General features: G+C 71.9%; 1 protein-coding gene across 1 annotated transcript in view; it reads left to right on the top strand.

Moving 5' to 3' along the window:
- The window catches only part of AURANDRAFT_71909 (hypothetical protein), a gene marked incomplete at both ends in the record, with an annotated part of 19,693 nt that extends 5,320 nt beyond the window's left edge, over positions 1–14,373 (top strand). The window contains 7 exons of the mRNA XM_009040023.1: positions 99–1,114; positions 1,200–6,338; positions 6,392–7,246; positions 7,475–7,952; positions 8,152–11,087; positions 11,297–12,010; positions 12,162–14,373. Coding sequence (XP_009038271.1) covers positions 99–1,114; positions 1,200–6,338; positions 6,392–7,246; positions 7,475–7,952; positions 8,152–11,087; positions 11,297–12,010; positions 12,162–14,373 — 13,350 coding nt within the window. The remainder of the gene's footprint in view (positions 1–98; positions 1,115–1,199; positions 6,339–6,391; positions 7,247–7,474; positions 7,953–8,151; positions 11,088–11,296; positions 12,011–12,161) is intronic.
- Positions 14,374–14,573: the final 200 nt, after the last annotated feature.

Below are 14,573 nucleotides of genomic sequence, written 5' to 3'. Positions count from 1 at the left end.
TCGACGGTGACGGCGACGTCGACGCGCTCTCGGCGTCCTACGGCGACAGCACCGTCGCGTGGTACGAGAACGACTGCGCCACGCTCGCGCCCACCGAGGCGCCGTCCGCGAGCTTCAAGCCGACGACGAGCCCCGCGCCGACGACGGCGGCCCCTACGCCCCGACCGACGGTCTTCTGCACGAGCGTCGCGTTCTCCGAGCGGATCATCACGACGCTCGCGGTCAACGCTTACTCCGTCTTCGCGATCGACGTCGACGGCGACGGGGACGTCGACGCGCTGTCGGCCTCCTACACCGACGACACGGTCGCATGGTACGAGGACGACGGCTCCCAGTCCTTCACCGAGCGCATCATCACGACGCTTGCGGACGGCGCCTTGTTCGTCTTCGCGATCGACGTTGATGGCGACGGCGACGTCGACGCGCTCTCGACGTCCTACCTCGACGACACGGTCGCGTGGTACGAGAACGACGGGAGCCAATCCTTTACCGAGCGCGTCATCACCGACTCGGCGGACAGCGCCTGCTCCGTCTTCGCCATCGACGTCGACGGCGACGGCGACGTGGACGGGCTCTCGGCGTCCTCCCTCGACGACACGGTCGCGTGGTACGAGAACGACGGGTCCCAGTCCTTCTCCGAGCGCATCGTCACGACGCTGGCGGACTACGCCCAGTCCGTCTTCGCGATCGACGTCGACGGCGACGGCGACGTCGACGCGCTGTCGGCGTCCTACTACGACGACACGGTCGCGTGGTACGAGAACGACGGGTCCCAGTCTTTCACTGAGCGCATCGTCACGACGCTGATGGACGGCGCCAAGTCTGTCATCGCGATCGACGTCGACGGCGACGGCGACATCGACGCGCTGTCGGCGTGCGAGATCGGCGATGAGGTCGCGTGGCACGAGAACGACGGCTCCCAGTCCTTCACCGATCGCATCATCACGACGCTGGCGGACGGCGGCACTTCCGCCTTCGCGATCGACGTCGACGGCGACGGCGACGTCGACGTCCTGTCGGCGTCCTACACCGACGACACCGTCGCGTGGTGCGAGGACGACGGCTCCCTGTCCTTCACCAGGCACGTCATCACGACCCTCGCGGACAACGCCCAGTCCGTCGTCGCGATCGACGTCGACGGTGACGGCGACCGAGAACGACTGCGCCACGCTCGCGCCCACCGAGGCGCCGTCCGCGAGCTTCAAGCCGACGACGAGCCCCGAGCCGACCACGGCGGCCCCTACGCCGCGGCCGACGACGTTCTGCACGAGCGTCGCGTTCTCCGAGCGGATCATCACGACGCTCGCGGACGGCGTCCGGGGCATGTTCGCGATCGACATCGACGGCGACGGGGACGTCGACGCGCTTTCGACATCTCAAAACGACAACACGGTCGCGTGGTACGAGAACGACGGCTCCCAGTCCTTCAGGCAGCGCGTCATCACGGCGACCGCGGACGCTGCCTGGTCCGTGTTCGCCATCGACGTCGACGGCGACGGCGACGTCGACGCGCTGTCGGCATCCTACAGCGACAGCACGGTCGCCTGGTACGAGAACGACGGCTCGCAGTCCTTCACGGAGCGCGTCGTCACGATGCTGGCGGCCGGCGCCGTCTCGATCTTGGCCGTCGACGTCGACGGCGACGGCGACGTGGACGCGCTGTCGGCGTCCCGAGAAGACGACACGGTCGCGTGGTACGAGAACGACGGGTCCGTCTCCTTCACGAAGCGCGTCATCGCGACGCTCGCGGATGGCGCCATCTCCGTCTTCGCGATCGACGTCGACGGCGACGGCGACGTCGACGTGCTGTCGGCGTCCAACGAGGACGACACGGTCGCGTGGTACGAGAACGACGGGTCCCAGTCGTTTACCGAGCGCGTCATCACGACGCTGGCGGACAGGACTTGGTCCATCTTTGCGATCGACGTCGACGGGGACGGCGACGTCGACATGCTCTCGGCGTCCTACTACGACAGCACGATCGCGTGGTACGAGAACGACGGAACGCAAGCGTTCACGGAGCGCATTATCACGACGCTGGCGGAGGGCGCCTTCTCCGCCTACGCCATCGACGTCGACGGCGACGGCGACGTGGACGCGCTCTCGGCGTCCGTCACCGACAACACGGTCGCGTGGTACGAGAACGACGGCTCCCAGTCCTTCACCGAGCGCGTCATCACGACCTTGGCGGACGGCGTCCAGTCCGTCTTTGCGATCGATGTCGACGGCGACGGCGACGTCGACGCGCTTGCGGCGTCCTTCAACGACGATACGGTCGCGTGGTTCGAGAACGACTGCGCCACGTCCGCGCCCAGCGCGGCGCCGTCCGCGAGCCCCGCGCCGACGCTGAGCCTCCCGCCGACGACCGCGGCCCCGACGCCCCGCCCCACCATCTTCTGCACGAGCGTCGCGTTCTCCGAGCGCATCATCACGATGCTCTCGGACTACGCCTACTCGATCTTCGCTATCGACGTCGACGGCGACGGCGACGTCGACGCGCTCTCGGCGTCCCCCAGCGACGACACAATCGCGTGGTACGAGAACGACGGCTCCGAGTCCTTCACGGAGCGTGTCGTCACGACGCTCGCGGACGCCGCGCACTCCGTCTTCGCGATCGACGTCGACGGCGACGGCGACGTGGACGCGCTGTCGGCGTCCCGAGAAGACGACACGGTCGCGTGGTACGAGAACGACGGGTCCGAGTCCTTCACGGAGCGCATCATATCGAACTCGGCGGACGGTGCCATGTCCGTCTTCGCGCTCGACGTCGACGGCGACGGCGACCAGGACGGGCTGTCCGCGTCGGAGCTCGACGACACGGTCGCGTGGTACGAGAACGACGGCTCGCAGTCCTTCGCGGAGCGCGTCGTCACGACGCTCGCGGACGGCACCCAGTACACGTTCGCGACCGATGTCGACGGCGACGGCGACACCGACGTGCTCTTGGCGTCCCTCGACGACGACACGGTCGCGTGGCACGAGAACGACGGCAGCCAGGGCTTCACCGAGCACGTCCTCACGACCGCGGCGGACGGCGCCCGCACCGCCTACGCGATCGACGTCGACGGCGACAGCGACGTCGACGTGTTGTCGACGTCTATTTGGGACGACACGGTCGCGTGGTACGAGAACGACGGCTCCCAGTCCTTCACGGAACAAGTCATCACCACCGCGGCGGACTGGGCCGCAGACGGTTTCGCGCTGGACGTCGACGGCGACGGCGACGTCGACGTGCTCTCGGCGTCTTACCTCCAATCCACGGTCGCGTGGTACGAGAACGACGGATCCGAGTCCTTCTCCCAGCGCGTCATCACGGCGACCGCGGACGGCGCCTACTCCGTCTTCGCCATCGACGTCGACGGCGACGGGGACGTGGACGTGCTTTCCTCCTCCGTAACCGACGACACGGTCGCGTGGTACGAAAACGACTGCGGCACGCTCGCGCCAACCGCGGCGCCGTCCGCGAGCCCCGCGCCGACTGCGAGTCCCAAGCCGACGCTGAGCCCCGCCCCGACGCCCCGCCCCACGGTCTTCTGCACGAGCGTCGCGTTCACCGAACGGATCATCACCACGCTCGCGGACGGCGCCCGCACCGTCTTCGCGATCGACGTCGACGGCGACGGCGACGTCGACGTGCTGTCGACGTCTATTTGGGACGACACGGTCGCGTGGTACGAGAACGACGGCTCCCAGTCCTTCACGGAACAAGTCATCACCACCGCGGCGGACTGGGCCGCAGGCGCCTTCGCGCTGGACGTCGACGGCGACGGCGACGTCGACGTGCTCTCGGCGTCTCACGTCGACGCCACGGTCGCGTGGTACGAGAACGACGGTGCCCAGTCCTTCTCCCAGCGCGTCATCACGGCGACCGCGGACGGCGCCTACTCCGTCGTTGCGATCGACGTCGACGGCGACGGCGACGTGGACGTGCTTTCCGCCTCCACAAACGACGACACGGTCGCGTGGTACGAGAACGACGGCTCCCAGTCGTTCGCCGAACGGATCATCACGACGCTCTCGGACCACGCCTTCTCGATCTTCGCTATCGACGTCGACGGCGACGGGGATGTCGACGCGCTCTCGGCGTCCCCCAACGACGACACGATCGCGTGGTACGAGAACGACGGCTCCGAGTCCTTCACAAAGCATGTCATCTCGAACGCGGCGGACGGCGCCTATACCGCCTTCGCCATCGACGTCGACGGCGACGGCGACGTGGACGCGCTGTCGGCGTCCGCCAACGACGACACGGTCGCCTGGTACGAGAACGACGGGTCCGAGTCCTTCACGGAGCGCATCATATCGAACTCGGCGGACGGTGCCATGTCCGTCTTCGCGCTCGACGTCGACGGCGACGGCGACGTCGACGTGCTCTCGGCGTCCCAAGACGACGATACGATCGCGTGGTACGAGAACGACGGCTCGCAGTCCTTCGCGGAGCGCGTCGTCACGACGCTCGCGGACGGCACCCAGTACACGTTCGCGATCGATGTCGACGGCGACGGCGACACCGACGTGCTCTCGACGTCCCTCGACGACGACACGGTCGCCTGGTTCGAGAACGACTGCGCCACGCTCGCGCCCACGCTCGCACCCACGCTGTCGCCCGCGCCGACCGTGACGCCGCGGCCGACGTACGTGTCCCACCCGACGCTGGTCGCGTACTACTCCTTCGACGACGGCACGGCCGCGGACAACTACGGGATTCTCGACGGGACGCTCAACAACTGCACGCGTCGTCGCCTACAAAAGGCCCCGTTCGGCGACGACGCGACGGACGACGCGACAGACGACGCGACGACGCGCGGCCCGAGCACCGCCGCGCCCGCGGCGAGCGGCTCCGACGGCGGCTCGAGCGACACGCCCGGCCCGAGCACCGCCGCGCCCGCGGCGAGCAGCTCCGAGTGCCGCGGGCCGACGGCGTGCGACTGCTCGAGCGACGAGTTCTGCAATTTCGACGACGGCAGCAGCGGCGGCTGCGAGTCCTGCGCCTCGTTCTCCTCGACGGCGGCGTGCGGCGAGGACGGCCTCCCGTCGGACGGCGAGGACGACTGCGTCGCGTGCTGCTTCGGGAGCGACGACGACGCGACGGCCGGCGGCTCGAGCGACACGCCCGGCCCGAGCACCGCCGCGCCCACGGCGAGCCCCGCCTGCAACTCGTGGGCGGGCCGCGACGGGCGCGGCGCGCTGGCCTTCGACGGCGTCGACCAGTTCGCCCGGCTTCCCGCCGCGGTGACGGCGGACATCCAGGGGAGCAGCGCGCGGACCGTGTGCTTGTGGGCGGCGATCGACTCCTTCGCGGCCGCGACGGTCGATTACGGCGGCGCGCTCTTCGACTACGGGAACACCGCGACGCTCGGGGACTTCACGCTCCGGGTCTTCGGCACGGACGGCAGCCTCCGCGTCGACTTCTGGGGATCGTGGGTGGACGTGGCGCTGGCGGGCTCCGACGACGGCGACTGGCACCACTACTGCCTGACCTACGACGGGTCCGACTGGGCCCTCTACTTCGACGGGTCGCAGGCGGAGACGGGGACCGCCGCGTTGGACACGGGCGCGACCCGCGCGCTCGAGCTCGGGCGCTGGGGGGGCATCACGTCCTACCTCGACGGCGCCGTCGACGAGGTCTACGTCTACTCGAGCGCGCTCGACGCGGCCGACGTCCAGGTCCTCTACGACGCGGTCACGGTCGCGCCGACGCTCGTGCCGACGCCCGTCCCGACCGCGCTCCCGAGCGGCGCGCCGTCGCGGATGCCGACGCCGGCGCCCTCCGCGCTGCCGACGCTCGCGCCGACGTCGGGCCCGTCGCGCGCGCCGACGCCGAACCCGACGAGCGCGCCGACGTCCTCGCCGACGTCCGTGCCGACGGCGTCGCCGAGCCGCCCGCCGACGCCGTCGCCGACGACGACCGCGCCGACGACGTCGAACCCGTCGCCGAACCCGACGTCGCTGCCGACGCTCGTCCCGACGCCGGACACGCCCTACCCGTCCGCCGTGCCGACGTCGGCGCCGACGGCGACGCCGACCTACGACTTCGCGTCCGTCACGGGCACGCTGACCATCGACGGCTTCGAGAAGTCGTGCGACGACGCCGCGTTCCTCGACGCCTACGACTACGCCGTCGCCGCGGCCGTCGGCGGCGGCGCGACGGCGACGTGCGGGTGCTCCCTCGACGCCGTCATCGCGGCCAAGGCGTCGGATCGGAGCGGCGGCCGGCGGCTCCGGGGCGACGCGGCCCCCTCCGCGGCGCCCGCGGCGGCGCCGAGCGCGTCGTCCGCGCCGACCGCGGACCCGACGGCCGCGCCGACGGCCGTGCCGACGCCGCGGCGCGTCGCAGCGTCCCCGCATCTTATTTATCCCTTTCGACAAATGAAATCTTTGGCGAACGTAGGCCCACCGCGGACCCCACCGCGACGCCCAATCCGACGACGACCGTCGAGCTCGACGTCGTCTTCGAGGTGAGCTTCGCGCTCGCGGGCACGTCGGGCTTCTCCGTCGTCGACTACGCCGATGTCGTCGCGGGCAACGTGTCGCGGGCCATCGCGTCGGGCGCCTTCGACGACGCGCTGCGGGCCTTCGGCCTCGCGGGGTCGACGGCGCTCTCCGTCTCCGACTGCGCCGTGCTCCGGACGACGCAGCCGACGCCGTCGCCGACGCTGCACCCGTCGACGGCGGGCTACCGCCTCGCGGGCGTCCACTGGGTCCACCGGCCGAGCGGCGCTTTGGAGGGCGCGCGGACGAACGCGACGTTCTGGCTCGACACGTGGGCGGACGAGATGGTGACGCTCACGGTCGCGGCCGAGCCCGCGGGCGCCGTCGAGCTCGCGCTGCGCGACGGCGACGGCGCGGGCTGGGGCGCGACGAGCACGCGGAGCGTCTCCGCGCTCCGGACCTTCTACGGCCCCACGGCGGAGGTCGTCGTCGGCGTCGCGCCCGTCGACGACGCCGCGGGGACGGGCGACCGCGCCGTGGCCCTGTCGCTGACGCTGGCGTCCTTCGACCCCAACTACGACGGCGGCCGCTTCGACGAGGCCTGGAACTTCACGATCGTCGAGGACGACGCGCCGGGGCTCGTGATCGCGACGGCGACGGCGACGTACGCGGCGGGCGACGCGCTCGCGCTCGCCGACGGCGAGCGGAACGGCGCGGCCGCGTCCTTCTTCGTCTCCCTCGGCTCCGAGCCCGCGGGGGCGACCGTCGTGACCTGCGCCGTCGACGGGTCCTTCGTCGCCGCGGCGCCGGCGTCGTGGACCGTCGAAGACTGGGACGCGCCCGTCGAGGTCGGGGCAGCAAAAGAGAGCGAACTTCCCAACTTCAAAGGCTCCTATCTCGGCCGTTTTCCACTCGTTTCGGCTGATTTTTGGACGAGCGATCATCTCTCGGAACGGCCTCGAAGCGCGGATGCTTTTTCCGGAACGCGCGCGCGCGGAACACTCACGTTGAAGCGACGTTGAATCACCCTTTTGCCGCCCAGGTGGGTCGCGCTGGCGGCGGCCGACGACGCGGACGTCACGGGCGACCGCGTCGCCGCCGTGTCGTGTTCGACGGCGTCGGAGGACGCGGCCTACGACGGCCTCGCGGGCGCCGCGGTGTCGTTCGCGGTCCACGACGACGACGTCGCCGCGGTCCTCGTCACCGCGGCCGTCGTCACCGTCGGCGCGAACGCGGCCGGCCCCGTCTTCGCCGACGCCTACGGCCTCGCGCTGAGCTCCAGGCCCGCGGCGCCCGTCGTCGTCTTCCTGGAGCCGTCCGCGGGCGTCGCCGCGAACGTCGACAACGTGACCTTCCTCCCGGACGAGTGGGACGCGGAGGTGACGATCGAGGTCACGGCGGCGCTCCTGGGCGACGACGACGGCGGCCGGTCGGGCCTCGTGGCCCACGTCGCCGCCAGCGACGACCCGGCCTACGGCGGCATAGCCGTCGACGCCGTCGCCGTCGACGTCGCGTTCCGCGTGGATTCCAACCACTGGTTTGGGGGGTCCTGACCAAACTTGAGAATTCTCGAGCTCGGTCACGTCGAAGTCGATTCGGCTGATTTTTGGACGAATCGATCGCTCGCGTCGAGTTCTCGAAGCACAGCGAAAGAGTCTGGTCCAAACCGTTCGATTGCTCGCACATTGAAGTCGGGTTGAAGATTTGGAATCCACGCAGGTCGCGTTCACGGCCGACTCGGAGCCGCCGCCCAAGGTCGTCGCCGCGGTCTTCTTCGACGGCGGCCAGGGCCTCACCGTGTCCCTGGACCGCGCCTGCGACCGCGGCGGCGCGAGTGCCAACCCCTTCGCCTGCGACGCCGTCTTCGCGGACGTCGGGCCCTGGGGCGACGGGTCGTCGTGCGCGTGGCGCGCCGACTCCGCGGCCGTGGCCGTGACCTTCGGGTCGGCGGCGACGGCGGTGCCCTACGACTTCGTCGCGAACCGCAGCGCCCTCGACACCGTGTCGCTCCGCGGGAGCGTGCTCCGCAACGCCGCGAACGGCACCCTGTACGCGGCCGCGCAGTCGTTCGACCTCGCGCGGCCCGCGGACCCCGTCGCGCCCGCGCTCGCCGTCAGCGCGCCGGACGCCGTGGGGCTCTGCGACGGCCTCGACCTCGACGCGTCGGGCGCGACGGGCGGCGGGTCGCGCGCGCTGGCCTACGCGTGGTCCCTCGTCGACGCGGCGGACGCGCACGCTTCGTTGGCCGCGCGCCTCGCGGCCGAGACGGGGACCCGCGTGTCCCTCGCCTGGGACGACCTCGTCCCCGGCGAGACTTTGGGCTTCGCGGCGACGGCGACGAACTACCTCGGCGAGTCGACGACGTCCGACGTCAAGTACGTCGCCAAGGTCGGGAGCCCGACGCCCAAGGTCATGTTCCAGACGTCGACGACGACGATCCGGCGCTCCGACGCCCTCACCCTCAAGCTCGACGTGTCCCTGCCGTCGACGAACTGCACGGACGGCAACGTGACGGGCGCCCTGGGCTACGCGTGGATCGCGCGGAAGTGGGACGGCGATCTGGAACACCCCGGCTGGGGCTCCGCGCTGCCCGAGCTCGACGACGAAACGCTCGCGGTCTACGCGCGGAACCCGAGCGCGTTACGGTTGCCCGCGGACGCCCTCGAGGCCGGCGAGGTCTACGCCTTCGGGGTCACGGCCTTTTACGAGGACTCGCAAGCGGCGAACGCGACGGCCTACTGCGCCGTGCAGGTGACGACGCAGGACCTCGAGGCCGCCATCGCCGGGGGCGTCGAGCGCTACGTCGCCGCGGCGTCCGTCGTGTCCCTGGACGCGTCGGCGAGCGCCGACCCCGACAACGCGACGGCCGACGGGCCGCTCCGCTTCTCGTGGAACCTGACGCGCGCGGACGACGGCGCGGACCTGACGGCCAACGCGTCGCTCGGCGACGCCGCCGTCGTCGAGTTCGTCGCCGATGTCGCCCCGGGCACCTACGTCGCCGCCGTGACCGTGTCGCGCGGCGACCGGTCCGCGTCCGCGGCCGCGACGCTCGTCGTCTCCGCGGACGCGTTCATCCCGGAGATCTCCGTCGCGGCCGCGGCGACCAAGTTCAACCCCGGGGCCGGCGCCTACGGCGCCGTCTACTTCGGCGCGTCGACGCCCGCGGCGGACAACCGGTCGTGCTGCGACTTTTCCTGGACCGTCGACTCGCCCCCGTCGACGGACGCGGCCATCTTCTCCAAGGGCGCGACGGCGCCGTCGCCCATGCTCCTGGACCTGGGCCTCGTGACGCCCGGCGACACCTATTTCTTCCGTCTCTCGGCGACGGACGGCAGCGGCGCGTCGTCGAGCGCCGTCGTCCAGGTCGACGTCAACGCGCCGCCGACCTCCGGTTCCTTCGCCGTATCGCCGCGGCGCGGCGGCTTCGCGGTGTCGACGACCTACGAGTTCGCCCTCAGCGACTGGTCCGACGACGCCGACGACTACCCGCTGACCTACGCCTTCGCCTACGAGGACCTCGGCCGCGACGTGCTCCTCGTCGCGGACCGCTACGCGACGTCGTGGCTGACGACGACGCTCCCGAAGACGAGCGCGCTCAACGTGACCTGCTCCGGCACGGTCTACGACCGCCTCCTCGCGTCGGCGACGGGGTCCCAGGCGACGGAGGTGCTCGTCGCGGCCTACGCGGCGGCGGAGCTCGCGGCGCTCGCGGACGACGCCGTCGGCGCGGCGCTCGACGCGGGCGACTCCGAGTCGGCGCTCCGCGAGATCTCGTCCATCTCCTCGGTCATCGCGGCGGGCGGCGACGACGACGCGAACACGGACCTCGTGTCGACGCTCATGGCCGCGACGCTGTCGGCCTTCGACGGCGTCGACGCGGCCGCGTCGCCCGAGGCGACGGCCCAGGTGCTCGGCACGATGGCGACGCTCGTCGCGAACCCGGGCCTCCTCGCGCCCGAGGTCCAGATGGACGCCGTGGGCCTGCTGGGCACGACGGTGTCCAACGCCGTCGCCGCGGGCCTCGACGGCGCCGCGTCGACGTCGACGGCCGCCGCGCTGAGCTCCGTGCTCTCCGCGTCGCTCTTCGAGGACGGCGGCTCGGCAAGGCGGCGGCGCCTCAAGGCCCACGCGAGCCTCGACGTCGCGCCGAACTCGACCCTGGCTCGCAAGCTCCGGCGCCGGCGCCTCGCGGCGCGGCGGCGCCTCGACGAGGGCGACGGCGAGGCGAACACGACGCTCGCCGACGACATGACGACGACGGTGTCCCAGACGGCCCAGGCCATGATCGCGACGGCCTACGGGGGCCAGTCGTCGTCGACGTCGAGCGACAACCTGGCCATCGACGCGTGGCGCACCGACTGCGGCACGCGGTCGTCGAGCTTCGGCACGGGCGGCGGCACGGCCTTCGCGCCGCCGGCGTCGGCGACGGGCGCCTGCGGCGACGACGCCGGCGACGACGGCGCCGGGTCCGACGTCGACGTGCAGATCGCGGAGATGAGCAACGTCTACGGCGAGCCGGAGGCGAAGCGGGGCGAGGAAAAAGAGGAGGTGAAGTCGAAGCTCGTCCAGGTCGAGATGAGCGACACGGGCGACGACGGGCGGCGGCGGCGCCTCACGGCCTTCGGCGACGACGACCCCATCACGCTCGTCATCCAGTTCCAAGAGCCCGACTCAGGGCAGGAAAAGAGAGCGAAATTCCCAACTTCAAAGGCTCCTATCTCGGCCGTTTTCCACTCGTTTTGGCTGATTTTTGGACGAGCGATCATCTCTCGGAACGGTCTCGAAGCATTGATGCTTGTTCCGGAACGCGCGCGCGCAAAACACTCACGTTGAAGCGAACTTGAATCCCCCTTTTCCTGCCCAGGCCCGACTTCGCGCTCGTCGCGGACCAGTCGGCGCTCGCGCGGAACGGCACGTGCGCCAACACGTCCCAGACGCTGGTCTGGGACGACTGCCCCGACGGCGGGGCCGTCATCTTCAACTGCAGCGACCCCCAGGTCGTCACCTTCCCCGACGGCTCCAACGGCACGTTCTACGCGCCGCCGCTCGGAGCCGCGCCGCTCGACGTGTCCGCGACGTGCCCGTCCAAGGCGCCGCTCTGCACCTTCTGGGACGACACGTCCCAGGCCTGGAGCGGCGCCAACTGCACCGTGGCCAAATTCACGGCGTTCAACGTGACCTGCGCGTGCACGCACCTCACGGACTTCGCGGGCGGCGCGTCGTCGACGGCGTCGACGGCGTCGGCCGTCGTCTCCACGGGCGCGTCCCTGTCCCTGTCCCAGCTCCTCGACGCGCTCCTCGTCCTCATCGTCCTCCTCGCCGTCGGCGGGGGCTTCCTCTTCGGCTGCGTCCGCGCGCACCAGCTCGACGAGGAGGACGAGGTCCGCGGCAAGTACACGCGCGACCACCACGCGCACGAGGCCGGCGTCAAGGCCTCGGGCCCGCTGGAGCTGACGGGCAACAAGGCGTCCTTCCTCGCCGCGGCGAAGCGCGCGCGCACGCACCGCGGCTGGATCTCGCGGAGATCTGCGCGGGAATCGACCACTGGTTTGGGACGTCCCGACCAAACTTTGAAACTGTCTCGCTCGGTCAATTCGACGTCGATTCGGCTGATTTTTGGACGGATCAATTGCTCTCGTCGAGTTCTCGAAGCACAGCGGACGCGCTCGTGTCGAAACATTCGATTACGCGCACATTGAAGTCGGGTGGAAGATGTGAGTTCCACGCAGGCGGAGCCGGGGCGTCTACGCGTCCTACGCGGACTACGTGCGGCCGCGGCTCCCGGCGTCCCTGGCGGTCGTCGCGTCCTTCGTGACGGCGATCCGCCGCGAGCACAAGCTGCTCCAGATCGCCTACCTGCCGGACCCGGCGCTGTCGCGCGCGACGCGCGTGGCGCTGCTCGCGGTGCTCATCTTCGCGGCGCTCTTCGCGAACGCGTTCTTGGTCACGCTGGCGCCCGTGGAGACGTCGAAGCCGCCCTGGCACGAGGACGTGCTCGTGCCCAAGATGTACTTCTCGGCGCTGACGACGATCCTCATCAACGTCTTCTACCTGTCCTTTGGCGCGCTCTTCGCCGCGTGCGCGCCGCCGGCGCACCCCGTGGACCACTTCCTCCACCTCGGCGACGACGCCGAGGAGCTCGGCGAGTCGACGAAGCACCGCCTCGCGCTCCGGCGCGAGGTCGTCATCGCCACGGCCCACGAGGCCTACGTCAAGCGCAAGGCCGCGCGCGAGTTCCGCGAGCTCGAGGACTCCGTCGTCGCCGGCCGCGTCGACGCCGCGACGCGCCGCGGCGCGGGGGGGCTGCTCGCGGCGCCGAGCCGCGAGGAGCTGCGCGAGCGCGACGTCGCCTTCGCGCAGAAGCACCGGGGGCTCGTCGCCGCGGCGCGCGACGGCGCCGCGGACGCGCGCGCGAAGCGCGTCCACGCGGAGCGCCGCGTCTACGTCGACGACCTCCGGCGCCGCGAGGAGGACGCGGCGGAGCTCCACCTGCGGACGGCGCACCTCGCGGGCGTCGCCCGCTACGCCGCGCGGCGCCGGGAGGCGCGGCGCATCGCCGTCGACGACGCGCTCGACGCGCTGACGCTCGACGAGCAGGCGCTCTACGTCGCCGAGGAGGAGGAGCTCGCGAAGATGCCCTGGTACTACCGGGCGCTCTACCAGGACCACCTCTCGCCCCTCAAGGACGCGCTCGCCATGGGCCGGCGACCGCGGCGCGCGCTGCCGCGCTGGTGCGCGACGGCCGCGTTCGGCGCCGCGGGGCTCTTCTGCCTCGCGTGCATGTGGTGCGTCTTCATGTTCAGCGTGCTCCTCAACGAGTGCTCCCAGTGCGACCAGGACGAGGCCACGGAGACGTGCGTCGCGCCCGAGGACGGTGTTTGCAACTGCGGCGACAACGAGAGCCTCTACGCGTACTGCGGCGGCGGGTCGCGGACGCGGCGTCGCTGTCGTGGCTCGAGATGTGCCTCGTCTCCGTCGCGCTCTCCGTCTTCCTCACGGGCCCCCTGGCCATCCTCGCGGCGAAATCCTTTCTGCCCCTCGCCGCGCGCGCGGTCATCGGCGCGGACTCGCTGGCCCACGAGGTCGACGACGCGCTCCACGAGCGGCGGTCGGACGCGGCGCGCGGGCTCGAGGGCCTCGTGGGCCGCATCCGCGCGCGCGCGGAGGTGCTCCGCGCGGAGCACGGCGGCGGCGCCGCGGCCGTCGCGGGCCGCGGCGAGCGGCCGCAGACGAAGCGGCTCGCCAAGGTCGTGCCCGTCGACAACGACTACGGCGACGAGTGCAAGGAGCCGCCCGCGTCGCCGCGCCTTTCGGCGGCCTTCGACTGCCCCTGCGGCGCGCGCGTGGCCCTGGACCGGCGGCCCTTCCACCTCGCGAGCTGCTGCCCCGTGTTCCGCGACTCCTGGGCCGCCGCGGGCCGCGGGCTCCTCGAGGCGCTCGGCCGCGACGCCGTCGCGGACGCCGTCGCCGCGCTCGCGGTCGAGCGGTCCGTCGGCGAGCGCGCGGCGTTCTGCGCGCTCGCCGAGTGCGGGGGCGAATTCGCGGCCGCGGCGGCGAAGCTCGGCGACGCGGGCTACCGCGGCGAGATGGCGCTCGCGGCCGACGCGTGGGCGCGGTGGCGGCCGCCGGGCGCCGCGCCGCGCGGCGCCGGCGCCGCGGCGCCGCGGCGGCCGCCGATGGCGTCGCCCCGGGCCCAGCTGGGCTGGGCGCCCTTCGAGCACAGCTTCTACGGGTCCACGCTGGGCCTCGACCTCGCCCTCGTGCGCCTCGAGGAGACGGGCGACGCGCGCGTCTGCGTCGTCGCGGTGTCGGGCCTCTCGGAGGCCGTCGAGTTCGCGGGCCGCGGCGCGCCCTACGAGCTCGCGGCCATCGACGGCGCACCGCCGCCGGCGGCCCTCGCGGACGTCGGCGCCGCGCTGCGCCGCGCGCCGCGGCCCGTGACCCTGACGCTCCGGCGGCGCGCGCGCGCGGCCGCCGAGCCCGCCGCCGCGGCCGCCGCGGACCCGGCCGCCGTCGCGGCGGACCCGGCCGCCGCCGAGGCGGACCCGGCCGCCGCCGAGGCGGCCGTCGACGTCGGCGGCTTCTCGCACGGGGCCGGCGCGCGGCCGAGGACCGCCGAGGAGCGCGTCCTGCGGGAGTCG

This window comes from Aureococcus anophagefferens (assembly GCF_000186865.1).
Source record: "Aureococcus anophagefferens unplaced genomic scaffold AURANscaffold_13, whole genome shotgun sequence".
Classification (NCBI taxonomy): Eukaryota; class Pelagophyceae; order Pelagomonadales; family Pelagomonadaceae; genus Aureococcus; species Aureococcus anophagefferens.
This window is presented reverse-complemented; position numbering and strand designations above follow the sequence as displayed.